Below are 19,858 nucleotides of genomic sequence, written 5' to 3' on the forward strand. Positions count from 1 at the left end.
AACAACACCCCTGTCTGAGGAGGCCACACTCCCCGTCACTAAAATGTGGGTTGTTTTCACAACGAGGGCAACAGAGAGGGTTCTAGAACCAACCAGATTGGACCGTGACAGCCATTCTGTATGTTGTGGACGATCAAGGGGGGAGCCACATCGGTGCAGAGGTAATGATGGGCATCTGCTGTGAGCCGAAAGTAGCCATCTACCAGGGACACGAAGGACAAGGCCTCCTCGTGGGAAGAGAGCTTCAGTTCCTGGTGAGAGAAGAAATGCCCATGGTTACATCATGTGCTACCATCTTAAGCAGCTGACTCTATGGGGAGTTACACAGTGAGAAGGTATTCATATTTAAAACACAATGGAGAATGCGTGACCCCAAAGGAAAACTCCTTTTGTTGACAATAGCAGTAACCCTTGCATTTATATAGGACTTTGAGTACTCATCCCTTTCTGAGCTATTATCTCAAAACTATCAGTGTGTTTGTATGTGAGAAAGCGGGGAACGGGAAGCTGTGGCAGGCAGGTGAACTGTGAAGCTGCCACCTTCGTCTAGGTGGAAAAGCAGGCCAGAATGAAAGGGGTGGAGGTAGAAAAGTCGAAATGCGGGGAGAGGAGCGTGTACACGAGGTACCCTGGTCTTGGCACTAAGCAATGACTGACTCAGCATCACACCTACTTGAGAAAAGGAAGCAGAGCACAGGTGCTTCGTCTCAGGCAGAGTTGGTCAAGAAGGCGAAACTTCTGGATTTTAATCCAGGAATGGTCCCAGATACAACAATGAGGTTGCTAGACACAGTCCAGGGACCTCTGAGGGTTTGGAGGAGGCAGAGAGTCTCACTCAAAGTAGGAGAGGCAAAAGTGGGGAAGAGGAAGGGAATAGCCGTGGGAAGGAGGTTTGCAGAAAAACACTTGGAGGTGACAGGTAGTTTTTTTGTTTTTTGTCTTGATCATACAGCCCTGAGCAGAGGTTGTCCATCTGAGAGGAGCCAAGGGGTCAACTAGGAACATCTCCTGGGGAAGGAGGGTACGTAAAGCCGTGATTAGAGCTTTGACTCCCAAAAGTATTCAAAAGCACCTGAGTCTTCAGAGCAGGGCAAAACACTACTTAAGAATAAGACCCTTTACACAGCACTGTTGAAAGAAGAGGCTAGTGGCAGAGAAAAATAGACCAGTGAAGGGGAAAGAGGGCGGATATAAGCAACAAGACAGGGTGGAGGGAGGGGGCCGCGTCACAGTTGGCTGCAATGCCAAGGGCAGGGAGCTCTAGGCCTGTGAGTCAAGGAGGCCACCACAGGGACGGTGATTCAGGAAGCAGACTTTGTGCTGAAGGTGCTTCCTTTCAGGGATGACCTGGCGTCCACCTGCAGATCCCCAAAGACAAAATTCAAGATGGTCTAGCTTGGGCAGCCCTTCATCTAGTCATAGATGAGTGAGAGTGGAAGTCTGCATGGAAATGGGAGACCTCAAGGAGATGCAGAGAAGAGAGAAATCAAGAGATGATGCGGTAGCAGGTGAGCATCATGCTTCCCAGGAAAAACCGGCAGCCAAAGTATCGCCTGATCAAAGGACTTGGACCTCCCTGGCTGTGAAGGGACGAGGGAGTGAGATACAGAGGAGAAAGCATCGCAGTGTCGAACCTGGCTCCACAGGTTCTGGAGCCAGCGTGGCTGGTTGTGATCTCAGGATCTCCACTTGCTATTCTGTGTACACATATGTAATCATCGTGTTTACAGGTCCCAAACTGCCAAAGACTGGCAATCGCAAATGGTTCAGCCTAAAAGCTGAGTGACGATGGGGACGTTAATCTTTCTGTACCTCAGTTCCCTCCTCTGTAAAAAGGGGATAGTAACAGAGCCATCTCATAGGGTCAACATGAAAATGAAAAGAGTGGAGACTTGTCAAGCATTTAGAATAGGAAATGCCTAGCGTGCAGTAAGAGCTACTGTTTGTAAAGAAAAATAAAATAAGGCGGCAAGCGAGTATTTATTTCTTCCTGACTTTCTCCTGCTCCCCTACCCAGCTTGGCACAGAGTCATCGGCCCATGTGGTCAGAGCATGCTCTGACTTCGATGACAGGTGCACCCACTGGGTGCCAGACTTGAAACTGTCAGCCAGGACAGGAGAGGGGCAGGCCCACAGAAACTGTACCAGCTGGCCGCTGCTTCTCCTCCTCGGCCATGTATCTTCCGAGTTTGGCCATGCACAAGAGCCAGATCACAGGTGTGCCAAGCTCCCCCTCACTACAGAGTCTCTGGGGAAGAGAACGTTGGGGAAACCGAAGCAGCAACAGGCAGAACCGCCACTTCCTCACTCTGTGACCCTGGACAAGTTTCTGCACCTCTCCACGAGTCTCAGAGTTTCCCCTGGAAATAGAGCCAAAATTCCTACATCGAAGGTTCTTGTAAGGACTGAAGAGGATAATTGTGGACAGAATATATAACACAGCCCAGGATCTATAATATGCTGAATGAATAACACTTATTTTCACATTTTCCCTCCTTCCATTTCCACCTTCCCACTAGCATCGACCTGGGCTGGTCCACTTCTCCTTTCACCTTGTGGTTTGCTATGGTTTCCTGATGAGATTAATGTATGTTTATTGTTAAGATGGGGTGGGGGGGGGGCTGTTATTTGGGGAATAAGGAAATTAAAATCACTCATAATTCCACGATACATGATAACTGTTACTATTTTATTATTTTTCTGAGAGCATGTGTAGGTACACGCATACCTTCTCAAAAATGTTTGAACAAAATTGGTGCTGTTCTATAGGGAGCTTTAGAGTCTGCTCTTTTCCCTTTACAAAGCATTTTTCCAGATTATTTAAAAATTCAGCAATTTATTTATATAATATTCTATTACTCAGGTGATTTATGATTTATTTACCCATTCTATTACTGTATTTTTAGGTAATTTTCTGTATTTTGATACTGTAAATACTGTTGGAATAAACATGAGCGTTCAAAGATCACTGCCTGCATCTCTCACTGTTTCTGGAAGACAGAGCCCTAGACTCCTGAATGGAGGAATATGTAAAGAATTTTAACGCATGGAGCTAAGCTGCTTTCCAAAGGGTACATACACCAAGACAAGTTACTCTAGTTATAAAAGGGTGACTGTCTGTCCTAAACCATATCACCAGATTCTTTCCCAGCACTGAGTGTTATCCTTTCAACACACTCTTTGCCAAATTTTAGGCAAAACCTGGTTATTTCCCTGGCGCTGACTACCTTCACTTTGCATGTACCCTGCCTCGCCAACCTGTTCGCCCCACATTTGCCAGCTGTGACCTCCCTGAACAAACATGTATATTGTGGCAGGGTTCCCACTTCCCCTGCCAAACGGGCCTGCCTGTCTAGAATAATACACCCTCCAGTGACACCAAAGGAGAGGAAGTGAGATTGACCCCCTTCCTCTGTCCGAGAGTCACTTGGGTGTGCCTGACACCACGAGGAGACTGCCACCGCGGCCACAGCCACCCGCCTGATCGTCTGCAAACGTGCAAAGTGGGGCTTCCCACCACCCTCACCCCAGCTCAGCAGAGAAGCTGTGCAGGCCCTGGGGGGGGAAACGCTGACATCCACCCATCTTCTGTGCCTTCACACTCACTAAGGTTTGTGAAATACTGATGCTGAAATATCTTTGGGAGAGGAGCAAATGCTGAAAGATACACACATTTGCAAAACCAAAGGAAGACACTGGGATGTACCAGTATAAATGCAAAAACCTGTCATCAGTAACGTCAAGGTCAGCAACAGGGGCTTTGGGCTTCAGTAAGATAATCACCAGATTTCCTGTGAAAGGCATGTACCTCGTAACTGTCCTCGCATCACCAGATCCAGACCGAACGGCTTCTGGAGCAAACTTACCATTTTTTTGTTGTCCTGCTTATTAATGCTGACAACAGATTCCTTTATTACGATGTGGGTGATTTCGGGGAAGTAAGAAAAATTGCTCCACTCTTCCCGGATTTTGTTTCTCTCCTCATCCTTCTTGTGTTTATTTTCCAGTTTTTTCCGTTTCAGTTTATTTTTTTCCTTTTCAACAGGGATAACCTGATAACATACATAAAAGTGACAGAGTTACGTTGGCGTTCTCCTTTTCTATTGGTAAAAAGATCAGTGCTTCTGCGAAAGCAAGGCAGAGCCTCCAACCTCAGGGGAGAGCATCAGCCTGGACTTACAGAGAAACTGGGAGAAACAAGGATCACAGTTTTGGGTCCTTCTCAGGGAGGCCTAGGATTGTACGCTTGGAGACCTTCATGAAGACACTGACTAACCTCTTTATATCATCTCTAACGTACAAGTACACTGAGAAAGGGAAATGAATGTCCATTACACATGCACCTACAATGAGGGCCCTCACTTCTGTTGTGTGTTTCAACAGAGGCAGAGAACCTGTTCCTCCCCAAATAAGACTGGACAGAACATGGGCTTTCTCCTTGTCTACCACCAACTGTCGTGACTTTATGACAATATTCAAGCCAGAATTTTCAAGAGAAGGTATAAATGCCATGCTTGACCAATCTAAGGAGTCACATGTGTCTGCACGGGTTTAAATATTTTGTGTAGCATGAGTCTTAAAGACTAGGGATCTGGGGTAAGATCCTGCCCCTGACAGTTACTAATTAGTTCTTTCATCTCTTTGAGCCTCCATCTCCCCATCCATAAAGCAGAGATCTTACATCTTCGCAAGGTCCTTTGAGGATTAGGTAAGTTTTCATTAACATAGTACCTACCATATAGAAAGCACTCAGTAAGCGTTAGTCATTGTTATTTTAGCAAGAGAATAAAACAGGAGAAGAAAATCTCACCTTTACTTTAATACTATTATTTACAATAATAATAATGATGATAATAGCAGATATAATAACTTACTGAACATTTATTACATGCCAGGCTCTGTGCTAAATGACATTTAGTTCTCTCACCAAACCTATGAGGTAGATACAGTATCTCCATTTTACTGATAAGTAATATGGGGCTGATATAGGTGAAGTAACCCTCCCAAGGCCATGTAATGGAGCTAGGATTTGAACCAGGTTGAGTTAGGTTTAAAACCCACGCTTTGAAACCACTCTGCTCTACTGCCTCCTTCGACAAACACTTCAAAAAGAAGCTTCAAATTTAAAAAATCAGTTACCCTATTTCATGGAGCGAGAGGCGTAAGTTCAATTCTTGGCACAATCATTTATCAGTTATGACCTTGGACAAGTTGCTTAACTTCTCTACTTCTCTATGCCTCTTTGTGTTCATCTATAATTTAGAGATAATGGTAGTATTCCCCTCAAGGTTTCTTTGTTTGTTCATTTTTTGTTTTTAAGGAATAAATGAGTTGATACACATAAAAAGTGTAGAAAAGTACTTGGTACATAGTAAGCACTCGGTAAATATCTGCTGTTCTTATTATATTATTACATATTGTATGTGTTATTCTATTTCTCTATGTCCCTATAGAACTCAATAAATACTTATTTAGATCTACTGCTACATGGACGCAATAAAAGGTGAAGGGTTCATGGTCTCTAGCCTAAATAAACTCAGCCGACAAGGGTAATGGGTAGCAAACAGATCGCTACAACGGGCTCAACAGAACACGCCATGTGACCCAGGATGCCCTGTTTTCATCAGCCACCTATTCCACTTACATTTGGTTTCTGTCTCCACTGGATTCCAAGATTTCCAGTCACCATCACTTCATAGTAGAGAACATTTCCACTGTCGTGTGGATGAAACCAATTCATCTCATTTTCTGATGAAATCAGTAACATGGAGGTCTCAAATATTTCAGCACCGTAATGTTTTGTCAAAGTCTCCAACGTAGCCAGGTATTTCACCTTCAGGTCATGTGTGGACACACTGCTGTCACAAATGGTCTTGTTGTTAAATTCCTTGAGGAAATCCTTGAAGACGTTATTTATCCGCATCCTGGTGAGAAGGTTCCTCTGCCTGATGGACTTATTCAATGTTTCTGGAATATATCGCTTGTAGCTAAGAGAAAGTAGAAAAATAATACCTCTTTTTCACATACAGGTTAGCAGAGAATAGTTTGAAAACAAACCCAAATCTATAATCTTCCTTCCATGGGTTGCCAAATGAGAAACGAGGATCTACTCCCCCCCAGAGGGTCTGAGATGGCGGTCAACAGAGACCAGAAGAGAACAGCAAAGTGCATTCCACAGATTTTACTGAAATGGGGATGCCGACAGGTATCACCCAATTTTCTGGGTCACAAAGGCAGGCAGCAAAACTACCTTATCTATGTTTTTGCTCGCTGATGTGATGTCACTGTTGTGTGCACATTAATATAGATGTAAACACACAGTTATAAGATTCAGCATCAGTTAGCAAGTGGTCTGAAAGGTGTCAAGAGGGATTAGAGAGGCTTTGTATGTTCTACGTACATGTCTGTTTCCTAATTTTTCTATAAAGGTCACATATTGCTTTATGAGAAATGGGGAAAACACATAAAAGCTAATTACATCCAAAAGATAATCACACAGTGTTTGCCATGTGAAAATGTCCCAGAGAGATTAAATGGATCAATCAGTAAACTGAAAGGTTATGACCCATCCAGGTGCTCACAGGAGAGTATCTATGAGTAACAGAATCTCAACAAACTGACACACTGCTAGAACAGGAGGCAGCTTTAAGGCGAGTAAGAATACCCAATACCCGTGAATGAAAGAACAAATCTACTGGGGGCCAAACAAGTGGGGAGACTTGTGTGCCTGTTACTCCCCAGCCTGAGCACCTGGTAATCCCTGCTGCATGAATGGTTTAAAAACAGTGAACACTGTGAAGTGTGAATTTACCCCCAGTAAATGTTGTAATATTTTTTTTAGATTAATGTAATGGAGGGGATGATCAGAGGAGAGTTGTCAATTTTTTACGTTAGCCTCTTGAAAAAATGAAGAGGAGGTGCCCAGAGCAAAAGCCACAGGAGAAAAAAAAAAGAGATAGAGAGCAAAAGTAGCAATACAGCATGTATCTAACCAGTCCGTGCATTACTGAGGAGCAATTCGTGATCTGCTCCAGACTCTGATCAAGGGCAGCGGAGGTCTACTCAAGGTCAAAGGGATACAATAAGTAACCTTATGAGAACATGCATGCTGCCTATCACAACTATTACAACTATAAATAATTTCCTCTTCAAAATGAGACTGTCTTCATTTATGACAATTACAACATCTTACTGAAAAAAAAATTATATTTCATAGGTGAGTGGAAATTACCATGTTTCCCCGAAAATAAGACCTAGGCAGACCATCAGCTCTAATGCGTCTTTTGGAAAAAAAACATAAGACCCGGTATTATATTATATTAATTATATTATATTATAAAACCCAGTCTTACAGTAAAATAAGACCGGGTCTTATATTAATTTTTGCTCCAAAAGATGCATGAGAGCTGATGGTCCGGCTAGGTCTTATTTTGGGGGAAACACGGTATGCAAATTGAATATTTCTTCACAGAGACTTGATCACAAATGACAGTTTTAAGTGAATACAATTTCCTTAAGGTAACAGTTAATCATCTTTCACAACAGCTCTCTAGGGAACTCTAGTTCAGGCTGGGGAGGGTAGTAGCTTCCTGTAGAGATATATTAAGAAGCATTTTAAAATACATCCAACACAGAAGGAAAAAGTGCAGTGATAGACAGAATGCCTACAATGGGCAGAGAAGGAAGGGGAGGGTGTGGGGGCCACTATTCTGATTGGCAACCGCAGCCCAGAACCTTCACCCTAGTACAGATGTCAAGGTCATCAGCCAACATTCCAAATCAGGACACAATCATAACTGAGCTACCTTTTATAGATATTCTAAAAAGAATATTTGGGCACTGCAGAGAAGAGGGGTCAGCTAAAAGCTGCCAGGGGGTAAAATGAGATGTGTGAGCACATATAAAAATAACACCATCCCCACCATCAATTCTTTAGCCAGAAGAAAGCAATAAATGAGTTAACACATGCAAAGGTTCACCTGATGTCCTTGGGGAGTTCTGGCAACTGCATCTTCTTTATCATGGCGTAGTGGGAGATGGCCAGGACGGCCATCCCCAGACACTCGTTCTCGATGTCATGCCCGTCCTGCTCAGTCTTGGGGTCTCGGATGGGAGCCAGGCATTTGACCAAATCATACTGGCCCTTTGGAGCAAAGGTGAGAAGAAATGAACCACCACTTAAGTTTCAAGAGTCCACTCATGTTTCTGATCTTGAGAGGCAGGTTCTCCACACAGGGAGGTGCTAGCCAGAAAAGCAGTACAGCATCAGACTAAGGAGATGGGTTGTGTCTCTGGCACCCAAGCTCTTTCTCAACAGCTGGGCAGGAAGGGGCTCAGGTGATGTTCTCTCTGGATTCATTTATTCACTTAACAAATATTTTTTGAGCATATGCTAGGTCCTGGCGAACAGCACGAACACATGAAGCCCTCTCAGGGAGCTTACCAAATAAATGGTGAAAAGCAGCGAGGCCTGGGCTGCATCCGGGCAAGGAAAGGCAACAGCTGGCTGGGGATTGCTCTTTCACTAATTCCACCACCATGAACTGAGATATCCTAGTCTAGGAACTGGGTGTAGAATCGACAGGGCGCCTCACCCCGTTCTGATGTAGATTTAGAAAATGGGAAGGAATCCACATTGTACAGGGCCTCATTACCACATGTGGTTTCTTCAAAATCTGCTGTTCAAGTTTCCAGTGGTGAAATGTATCACCATAATACATCCCCTCCCCGATGGAGGTGCCCAGTATTCCAAGAGCCAACGAGGGCTTCAAAAACAAACAAATAAAAAACACTGAAAAGCAATGCCCACCCCCTGCCTTGTGCAGAGTAACGAAGATGCTGTCAGTGCCAGCTCTGGTTTATTTTTATTAAACCCTAACCTCAGTGCCAGACATGCTGCCAGGTTCTCTCATTTACTATTTCACTTCATCTTCACAACAGCCCGAGGAGGTTGATGCTAACTAACATCATCATCTCTACCTGACAGGTGAGGAATCTAAGGCACCAAAAGGTGAAATAACTTCATCCCTTCATCTGGCAGTTATTGATTCCTGAGAACCCATGACAGGCCAGATGTTATTCTAGGTGCTAGGGATACAGCAAGAAACCAAAGTACATCCCTGACCTCAGGGAGATTCCATTCTAAGAAGAAAGAATAACAAAATAGAAATAGGTAACATCAGGTAGTTATAAAAAACAAAGTCAAGTAGAAGGATAGAGAGCCAAGGAGGCCAGGCACCTAGTGAGTAGAGGGCTGGAGAGTCAAACGTAGATGTGACTCCGGGGCCATGGTTCTTCGGTACTGCCCCACAGCCGCACTCAGTCTTTACGGACTAACTGAGAGCATCCGGTACTCTAAGGGCAAGGAACTCCTTCGCCTTTCTCTAGCTTGAACAGAAGTAGACACGAAGACTGGAGGTGGTATTCCTACATAAGGAAGCCACTCACTTGCCCCAGAGTGACTTTAGTTTACTGGTTTGGGATAGAAGGTTCTCACCGCTGCAGTTCCCCTTCTTTCCAAGACAGAACTTCTTGTTTCTCCCAGATAATAAAAGGACACTGACCACTTCCACAAACTACCGAAGAGAAACAACAATCACCTCTGCCAGCAACGTGTGCAGAGGAGAACAAAATCCGAGAGGATTCTATTCAGCTGTGATTTTCTGTACACATCACTGGACAACTACCTAGTCAAGTAACTCATTCCTGAAGGTCTGAAAGGTCCGAATCTAATGCAACACTTACTCTTGAAGTATGATGCACTCTTCCTTTACACTTCCTCTCCCAAGAAAGGTAAAAGAATAAATCTCAGATATGAATTTACAAAACTGAGAGGCGGAATTCAAAAGGATCAATCTGAAAACGGCCAGTTAATTTTTTTAACACAGTTATCTGCCCAGGACTGTGTATTTCTCTGTTGTATGTATGAAATGGGGATAAAGTGTAATCAGTAACTAACGCTGTACAATGGAATCTAACTGTGACACAAAATCACATGTGAAAGTATATCCTAAGGTCCTTGAAAAGAGTCTGGTGATATTAACACGTTGCGTACGGATCACGAGAATCTTCACGAGGGATTTAAACCCCGAAGTAACAAATAAAACACTATAAACACGTAGGTATGAGGTTGTTCACACAGCCTGTAACAGTGATAGCATAACAGGGAAAACTTGAGGAAAACCAAAATTGTCCAGAAACTAGAGATGAGTTAAATAAATGATGGCTTTCCCCTGGATCCTGCCTCACACTCAACTTCCCACCTGAAAGCTTCACGTGTATGTCTCGCAGGCGTCTCCAGAAGAAAATGTCTAATTCCCACCCCTTCTCCAATCTGTCCCTTTCAGTCTTCCCTATGTAGGAAATGACTCCTTTATCCATCAAACACTGTCCAAAACATAAATCTCACATCATCTTTGATTCTTCAAATTCCCTCACCTTCTACAGCCAACCCCATCAGCAAATCATATTAATTCTATCTTCCAAAGTAACCACAGATCCATCCATTTTCTCCAAGTCTCATGCCACTACACCAAGCCACGCTGGCATTTTCTCCCACCTGGACCAAGGTAGCATGTTCTCAGTTAGCATATCTGGAGTGAGCTCTGGCTGCAGCACAATCCACTTTCCATGTACCAAGAAGAATCATCATTGACTTCAACCATAAATAAAATCAAACCCTTCCAAATAGCTTTTCATCGCACTTAGGGTAAAAACACAACCCCTTGCCAGCTCATGTAAGGTTCTGTGTGATCTGCCCCACCAGTCTCATTCCTTATCACCCTCTTCTTCTCCGGACACACTGACTTTCCCCTCAGCTCTGACCTACCTCCGGGCCTTCCCAGTTCTGTTTCCTCTGTATCAGATGTTTTCAACCGGGGAGACTTTGCCCCTGAGGGGATATCGGGCAGTGTCTGGAGACATTTTTGACTTCCACAACTGGGGGCACGGTGCTACTGGCATCTCATGAGGCCAGGCGTGTGGGTAAATACCCTGCAATCACAGGGCATTCCCTAACAACAAAAAATTATCCCGCCCAAAATGTCAGCAGTGCTGCTGTTGAAAAGCTTTGCTCTACATAGAAGAAATACCTTCCCCACTCCTCCCTGAGAATTGTAGGCTCCTTTTCATTCTTCAAGATTCGGTATGAATGTCCCCTTCTTAGAGAGACCCTCTCTGATCACACTATTTAAGTGATGTCTCCCCAAGCAAGCCGCTGCTCCCCATATTATCGATCACAAAAGCTTTTTTCTTCACAGCATGGCTCACAACTTCTTACGTATTAGCTACGTATCACTTTATTTGCTCGTTTGTTTTCTGTTCGCCCAACTTGAGACTGTGTCTGTCTTGCTCACAGTAGTTGCAGCCCCTCAGCAAAGAGTACACAGACACTCAGTAAATATTTGTTGAATAAGCAAATGATTATGAAGTCATTGAAACAACAAAGATCTGTATCTTTGACAATCGAAGGATCATCAATAGGAGGAATAAAAAATCAGCTTATGATACGAACAGTAAGATGTTTTCAGAAACCACGTAGTACATAATATATATATTTACACGGTAAAATCAGTAAGCATATGAAATATATATACATATATGCATACATACACATATGTATGTATGTATGTATGTATGCATGTATGTAATCTCAGGGTGATGTCACTTAGGCGACCCTTCTGGCTTTTCTTTAGTGTCTAATCTTTCTTCCACCACCACAATTCAGAGTGAGCACTTCCTTCCTCCACAAACATTACGAAGAGAGAAGTGCCTTCGTCAGCCCCACTGACCCACACCTTCTCTCTCACAGCTTTACTCTGCTCTCTCTATAGAAGGCACTGCAGATGAGAAGTAAACTGGTAGAAGGTGAGGGGAAAAAGAAAGGAATAGGGAAGACGTGAAGCCTGGAAAACCCAGAAATGGGATAACCAGCTGCCTGGACACTGAATTGCTGCCTTCCCTCTCCTTACTTGGGGCAAATCCACGGTAGCAAAAACTGCCACAAGGCAGGCCATAAAGCATTCTACTGACTCATTCCATGAAACCCAGGTTCTGTTGGGCCCAAACTTCTTACCTGAGCAAACAGATACTCCAGGGAGCTGGCGTCAAGCAGAGGGGTTGCATCTGGAACTTTTTTTTTCTCGTAGCCATTTTTCTGCTTCTTTGGAGAATGTCGCCACACCGACTGCTCGTTATCATTGGTCCCATGCCAGTTGGTGAAATAGAACCTGGAAGGCAGGAAAATAATGTCAGTTGTGGGAAAGGGGACCTGGAAACGTGTGGGAAAGGTGTCCTGGTTCTACCCAGAATTATCAGTGCCGGAGGCTAATCTTTCCTGAGAAGCAAGCAGACAAACATTTCATCTGTGTAGCACTTCATTGCTTCTAAGGTCCTTTTCTTTTTCATTCTTACAAGCTCTCTGTGAAAAGCATCCTGCAGAACCTCATCTATGACTCAGAGATAAGGTGACTTCCGTAAGATCACAAAGATAGGTCCTCTGACCTTTTACTACATCTTCCTAAATAGGAAAACACCCATGACGAGTAGATGTCAGCCCACCAACTCCTTTTATCTCTAATTTTACCTTTAATGATGCCATCCTGCCTTGAATCCAAGACCCATTTTGTTCACATTTTAACATTTCTAAAATCTAGCTTCATCAGACAGCCAAGGTATACAGTGAATACGGCAGTGTTTCCTACTTCCTAGACAGCTGTTATTAAATTAATGGTTTATCTAGGATAAATGGAGTTTTAAAATAGAAGACATACATGAACATTACTATAAGCTTAGCCTGTAGTGTTGTGAATTACATTAATAAGCACTTAATATACATTATGTTATTTAATCCTTATAGCAACTATACAAGGTAGATTTCATTGTTTCTATTTTACAGATGAGGAAAACGAAGGTTCCAAAGGTTAGGTGGCCTAAGCCTATAAGCCTGTTATCTTAACTGCCACTTTCTCTGCCGCCTGTTAAGACAAACACAGTGAGTTCTGGCATGTGTGAAAGTGAGTGAGCCGAGCTGATCCAGGCTATCTCTAGGCTACAGACTCAGCTGGTGCCTGGGTCTCTCTCCTTTGTCATGCCCACGTGCTGATGAAAAACCACAGCATGGTGAAACAACAAATAAAACTTCCTCCCAGAAAGAGCTGCCATTAAACTCAGACTCCTGTCACTGAACTGTAATTGCAGAGCCTAACACATGCCAGGCCCTGTGCGAGGCTCTGGGATGCAAAGGGTTCTTGAGCACAATCCCTGCCCTCTGTGAGGTTCCCTGTCTACAGGTCCAGATGGCAATCAGTCAGATCCAACAATAATAATAAAGTAACATGTCATACATGTGACTCATCTGTGACTTTCATGGACCCACACACACACATTTTTCCCTTTCTCCATAAAAAAATTAATTAAAGTTATATTCTACACATGCATTGGTATAAAGATGAATATAATCCAGACTGGATTATATTACATTTTTCCTGATTTTAAATTAAATTAAAACAAATTCGTGGGCATTAATATGATGAGCCCTAGGCACTGTGCCTGATAAGATAAATTGTCCCTGGATGTCAGAGACTCAGATAAGGTGCCAACAGAATACCAAGGAGGGAGAAGCTACCCTCCACTGTCAGGGAAGAGAGAAAAGGTTTGGGAAGGGAAGTTGCGATGAGAACCAATAAATGCCAGGCTACAGAGCCTGGACCACACGCAGAAGGCAGAGGAAAGACTGTGGGCAGGCTGATGTGAGGCGGATTCTTCTGGAAGACGGCCTCATGGATGATGGACTGAAATGAGAGAGGCCAAGAGACAAGCGCGTGCCTGCGGCAGCCATCTGGGCAACTCCGTTAGCTGGTGGGGGCAGAGGCGTCAGCTGTCATGCTGGCCACTGAGTCCCCAGTGCTTTGGCGTGATTGTGGCATGATTGTGGACTAAACAACAAATGCATCAACTAATTCAGGGAGGAGAAATCAACACAGAGAGGAAAGGAGGAATAAGAAAGTTATTTTAAAAGTCAAATCAACACGTTTAAACTTCTAATGATTCTATAACTTATGCAAGTGACTGAGAATTTGACTGTGGGCTTTGGTGTCTCTCACTGGCACACAGAAAAGGACCACGTATCCATGGAGCCCACGTGCAGCATAAACCACAGCTGCGGAACTGTCTCTCCACCACCTACGTGGCCGGGGATCAGGGGCTGGTAACCGAAGCCTGCTCTTCCAAGGGCAGAACGGAGCACAGACCCAGAGGGCTCAGCTGGTATGGGCTCTCGGGGGCAGGCAGAAAGTAAGAGGTGAACCAGCTCCACCAGCTGAGCAGATACAGGGAAATCTGACATTGCGGCAGGAAAAAAAATGGACAAAGACATGGCTAAGTCCCGTGACTGCTGAGGAAAATGCAAAATGGAGGCTTCTTGTCATTCATACAGTAAGTGCAGCTCTACTAGAAGTTCTGGGGGCCTGCCTGGAAGGCGACACGTGAAAGGCTCTAAACAGGATGATGAAAACAGTGGCTGAGAGCTTGTGAGCGCTCACCAGGTGCCAGGCACTCCGTTACACAAAGGTGTGGAGCACGACTCTGACACGCAAAATAGGTAAATTCTCTTTGATAGTGCAGGACGATGGTGACGAGAGTGTGAGAATTATGTACAATACGGGAGGTCACTTGGGATAATGGGAGAAAGGATCTCAAGGATGGAGGAGGCTGTCTAAAAGAGAAGCACTGAAGACAGATTTTCCCTGACCCAGCCACGCCATGGTTTTCTTCTTCCACATCCCACAGAGTCTCTACGGGAAAGAGTCCTTGGCCCTGGTAAAACCAGGGGCCCACTGTACTTCCTCTGGGCAGAAAGCAATCTTCAGTCGGGTCTGAATGAGGACATTCTTCCAGGCTGCTGTCTGAGCCCTCTGGGACAAGGTTTGGCTTGGAAGCCTTCTGGCAAGATGTCCAGACAGGATAAGGCTGAGGAGATCAAAGATTATGTGCAGCTTCTCTACCTCATCCAAGATTGAAGGGAGCCTAAAACAAGGCTGGATCTTTAGAAAGTGCCTAGAATCAAAGGCTGACAGCTTTCTATCTAATAAGATGACAAAACGAAAAGAACAGAACAAAAAAAGACTTTAAAAGAGGCGGCTGCCAAAAATCAACACCTTCCTCATTGTGTCCTAATGAAGACAGAAATTCTACACTCCTTTTTAAAATGATGATGTTCATCAAAATTGAGCCAAACACTAATTCCTAATATGGCACAAAACTATCATCGAAGTACAAGAGTATTTCCCAAAATAGAGCTGGGAATCCACTGAAATAGTTACCAAAATTTATTTTTATATTACACCTACGTTAGTGGTGAGATTGTGAGGTTTTAACATGTTTGTAGCTTGTTGTAATGCAAATATTTTAGCTTAGGGTGCTTTTTTCCCAAGTTCAAAGAGCCTGTGGTAACAAAGCAATATCCTGTTGAAGCCAACATCAGGTACAAAGAAAAGGTGCCAAAAATGAAGCACCCTCGCACTTCCTGGCACCTAACAGAATGGCGAGCAGGCAAAGACAGCTTTTAATAGTGAGGGATTTACTTGACCAACAAAAAGCAATGCCTCAGAGCGTTCTGTGCTAATAAGACGACTCACTAGGTATGTGACTCTGGGAAACACACTTCTCTTTTTTGGGTATCAGTTTCCCCCTAAAAAATGGAAAGAATTGAATTAGGTAAACTTGGGTCTCTGCCAACTCCCATATTCTGCCATTCTAGATTCCCAGCCAAGTGGAGAAACCTAGAGGGAAAGAACTAGAACTCCGTGACATGTACCCCCAATGCTAGAGTGGGAGGTGCAAATACACGTTTCAATGCTGGATCACACAGTCAACCCCCAGGCCACAGAAAGCAAGATTATTTTGAAAAACAAATCCAAATTTAGTCAGAAGGCTCAGCTGGGTGGAGTGAATGTTTCCCTAAGTCTGGGGCGTGAAATCTCACAGGGCACACACTTCTGCCATTAAGGTGAGACCTTGGGTGAGTACAGAGAAAAGAAAAATAGTCCCAAGATGGTTATCAAAGAGCAGATCTGGTTCAGCTTCTGCTGAGAAAAACTTCCAGGCTCTTCTGGAATGGTAACAACTCTACTGACTTCCCAAAGGAAATAGCAGCTACGACAGGTGGAGAGCCCCTGAGGTCCCCTCAAGGGCTTTCCCAGCATGTCTCTCCCTGCATTCCATCAGCCCCTGAGCTAGCCTACTGATTTCATCGTGTCCATGTAAGTTAAAAAGTGTTCCCCTATTTATAAGCGCCTTTGTTAAATACATGTGTTCACTTGTGCTTCATTAGTATCTAACAAACACACTTTCAATTCTAAGTACAGAACAAATCAGCTTATAAACTCAAGAGACTACAGCTATGAAGTGTTGACTGTCTATGCCACCTTGGGAGACTCTGTGACATTTAACAAGTCTACAATATGGGAGAAAAGGAAAGTACTCATCAGAAGAGAAGTTACAGCTGCCCTAGACAAAATCCCTTAGGGAGTGGATCAAAACATCCACCCGGAGAGCAAGACCAACCTAGAATTTCTAAGGTATCACTTCAGGCAGTGTTTCTCAAGCTCTTTAGCTGCAACTTTCAGTAAGAAATATATTTTATTATATGATGAACTAGTACATACATATGTATTGTAGCTCTTAAACAAAAGTTTTCAAAAACAGTATTCTTAGGATATGTATATATGCTGATATTATATATTCTTGCCTGTTTCTTTTTTTTAAATCTGGTCACAACTCACTAAATTCAATTCATAACCATGACTCACCACTGTTTGAAACACTCTGCTATAGGATAGTAATTCTATTCAAAATACCCTCTGCATCATAACGAGTTCTTTTCTGGAACGTGGAGGAAGACGGTGATCAAATTCATCTTGAATTGTATTCCAAATACTGAAGAAGTCCTTCCTCAAACCAAGCAGATACAAAACTTACAAATTACAAAAATGACTACCATCCTTCTGGTAAGTGAGTCAGGGCTGCAGGCTAACTATCGCCCGTCCCTGCAGGGGGAAGCCAGGCAGGCACCCGTACCTCATCCGGTAGTGGAGCCGGACCGATGTCTTGTCGTCAACAGTGATGGTGTGATTCGGAGCATACCAGAGCTTGGTGTTCTCATCGTACAGGGCAAAGAGGTTGTGACACAGAGGAGAGATACCTGGGGAAAAGTAACGAACATATGAGAAAGGTGAAGATAGGTACATTTGGCCATCTGTTGCCCACACGTGACATATGCAAAGTTAAGAAATTGTCTCCTCCCGAAAGAATCTAACTCATATTCGTATCCTCTTAGGGCAAATAGGACTTCCAACCGTGCTCAGTCGGGCAGTTTTAATCATAATAATTAAGAACTAGGGGTCCTCAGGAGTGTGTACTGTAGCTCCTGGCAAACCAGATTCACGACATTTAAAAATAAATGCCTCATGATATTTCTCACTACTATGTCTATGACAGAGTCTTACCAAATCCTGCTTTTAAAAAAAGGCCATCTGAGAGGTTCCTGGATGCCACCTGATGTTCACCTTGCTAATCAGAGTCAGAAACATTTTGGAGTTTGACAAATTCCCAATCTGTCTCCTACAGAACATGTTTAAACAACTCTAATACACTGTGATTAAACACACAAAGTCCCTGCTAGTAAGTGCAAGAAATTGTGTGTTAGAATAAATAACCAAAGTGATTTTTGTCAGTGATTGAAATCTAGTACCATTAATAATAAATATACCTCTTAGATACTATGTAGAGTTAGTTATCATAAGTACTTTTACTAGTAGCCAACTAACAAGAAGCTATATGCTTAACAAAGATGGTCCAAGAAGCTCCCTCACTCCCCGGCCCCACCAACTGCCTCCGTTGATACAAGAATGATTGAAAAGATAGGGAGATTATGAAGCCAGGAAAGCACCTTTTCACTTATTTCTTCTGAGCCCATGACTAAAATTACACCGCTCTGTAATCTAAAAGCAGGTAGGGAAAGGGAGGAAAATGACTGCAAATAATCAATACCAACTGAGACTTTCATGTGTGCTCAGGCCTCCAACGAGGATACAGTGAAGTTAAGCAAAAGACACATGAGAATATGAGATAACTGGTACCTGTTTCCCAAATCAGACATCCGACGTGAGACGCACATTGGCAGGGCCTCTCGACCAGCGTGCCTACCTAGGCAGGGACTCTCTCCAATGAACATGCTGAGTTAAGAAGTTACAAACACCTCGATGCCTCAATGCCTGCCTTTCAAGGTAATTGGGAGCTACCCCTGCAGAAGTCACACTCCTCCAGAAGATAGAGCTGAACTTCAAACAGCATTATCTCGGGGGATCAATGGCAAACGGCTTGTGGATCCAGTAATATTAGGACTACGTTTCAGGTATATTATAGTTTTTCACTCATAAATTGGTTTTTGTGGACTAGCCAGGAAACCTAGCTTTTCTTTATGTGTATTCGTATTTGAATGTGCACTGACATACACATTTGAAGCATAATTTATTTATGATTATTTATAATTATAATTTATTTATAATATTACCTTTAAATCCTCCTAACACCTAATGAGGTAAGTATTATTTTTGCCACTTTACAAATGAACAAACTGCAGCCTCCTGAGATTTAGTCTGATTCAAGGTTATTCAGTGAGTGTTAGGTTGGTGCAAAAGTAATTGTGGTTTAAAAGGTTAAAAATTGTAAAAACCGCAATTATTTTTGCACTAACTTAATAAAATGCAGAGCTGGGATTCAAACCAAGGTAGAGCTACGGAGGAAGTGAAATGATGAGAGCTAAAAAAAATAATTTTTGCTGTATAATAGTGAAATACAGGGAAGAGAACAATATTAACCCAAAATATCACTTACTATAATAATAGAGCCACGAAAATATGGCATCCCATATTCAGGTGTTTTTAAAATTAATAAATTTTTACAACGTTCATCTGAGTCGGTTACAGAAGAGACCACTCGTTGTCTACGGACGGGGCTTGGAAACTGACGCCCCAAACTGACTGACCCCGAACCCAGAGTCGTGTGAGATACAGTGGCTGCAGCTGTCTCTGGACTCACAAGCTCACTCCTCTCACCTCCTTTAGCAGCACTTCCTTGGTCTCTCAATAACCGCAGCCCAACAATTCTTCACAAATGAACCTTGCTAACATTTATACCTGCTGATGGCAAGAAGCCTGGCTAAGACAACAAACACCATAAACTAAATCTCAAGGGAAAAGAGGAAAAAACAAAACAAAACACAATGCCCTTAAAAAATACTTTAGAAGCACCAATTTACGTCTAGTTGTTTTGCTAGTTAAAAATTATTTTTAAAGCTTTGCTATCTATTCAAAATACGTTTAGGCTATTAATTCATTTCCCCCTAATAATCTATAGCTCAGCCAATTTTATATAGTGTTATGTTTAGTTAGTAAGGGTCTCCTATACTCTTCCCTATAGCACCAATCTCTCCTCTTTTATTGGAACTCTGGTATTTAAAGCATTTTAGGCAGAAAGATATACATCAGAAAGAAAATGGGTTTTTCTAGACGAGCTGTTTTATAAACAAGGTAGATGATTCTTGAAATAACCACACTATCCCCACAGAGTTGTTCTGAGGGCCACAGATGATATAAATAAAACATGGATCAGACTGTCTGCCATCATAATTACCCTTCCCCCCCGAAAATAAGACCTAGCCAGACGACAATCAGCTCTAATGCGTCTTTTGGAGCAAAAATTAATATAAGACCCGGTCTTGTATTACATTATATTGTATTGTATCATATTGTATCATATCATATTATAAGACCCGGTCTTATATTACAGTAAAATAAGA

The 19,858-nt window shown here is 43.0% G+C and overlaps 1 protein-coding gene and 1 long non-coding RNA gene across 3 annotated transcripts in view; one reads left to right on the forward strand and one right to left on the reverse strand.

The window, feature by feature from the left end:
• JAK1 (Janus kinase 1) overlaps positions 1 to 19,858 on the reverse strand; it is a 123,870-nt gene that overhangs the window by 27,972 nt on the left and 76,040 nt on the right. For both annotated transcript variants that reach the window (XM_019731635.3, XM_074334860.2), the window contains exons 4-9: positions 17,077 to 17,200; positions 12,074 to 12,227; positions 7,980 to 8,143; positions 5,645 to 5,987; positions 3,867 to 4,052; positions 94 to 251 (exon numbers count right to left, since the gene is read on the reverse strand). In XM_019731635.3, coding sequence (XP_019587194.2) covers positions 94 to 251; positions 3,867 to 4,052; positions 5,645 to 5,987; positions 7,980 to 8,143; positions 12,074 to 12,227; positions 17,077 to 17,200 — 1,129 coding nt within the window. The remainder of the gene's footprint in view (positions 1 to 93; positions 252 to 3,866; positions 4,053 to 5,644; positions 5,988 to 7,979; positions 8,144 to 12,073; positions 12,228 to 17,076; positions 17,201 to 19,858) is intronic.
• LOC148755691 (uncharacterized) lies at positions 246 to 2,965 on the forward strand. The gene is made up of 2 exons (XR_016018642.1): positions 246 to 1,021; positions 1,341 to 2,965. It is a non-coding gene; the product is annotated as an uncharacterized LOC148755691 (long non-coding RNA).

Source organism: Rhinolophus sinicus, chromosome 14, assembly GCF_057876585.1.
Source record: "Rhinolophus sinicus isolate RSI-liver-muscle chromosome 14, RSI-T2T, whole genome shotgun sequence".
NCBI lineage: Eukaryota > Metazoa > Chordata > Mammalia > Chiroptera > Rhinolophidae > Rhinolophus > Rhinolophus sinicus.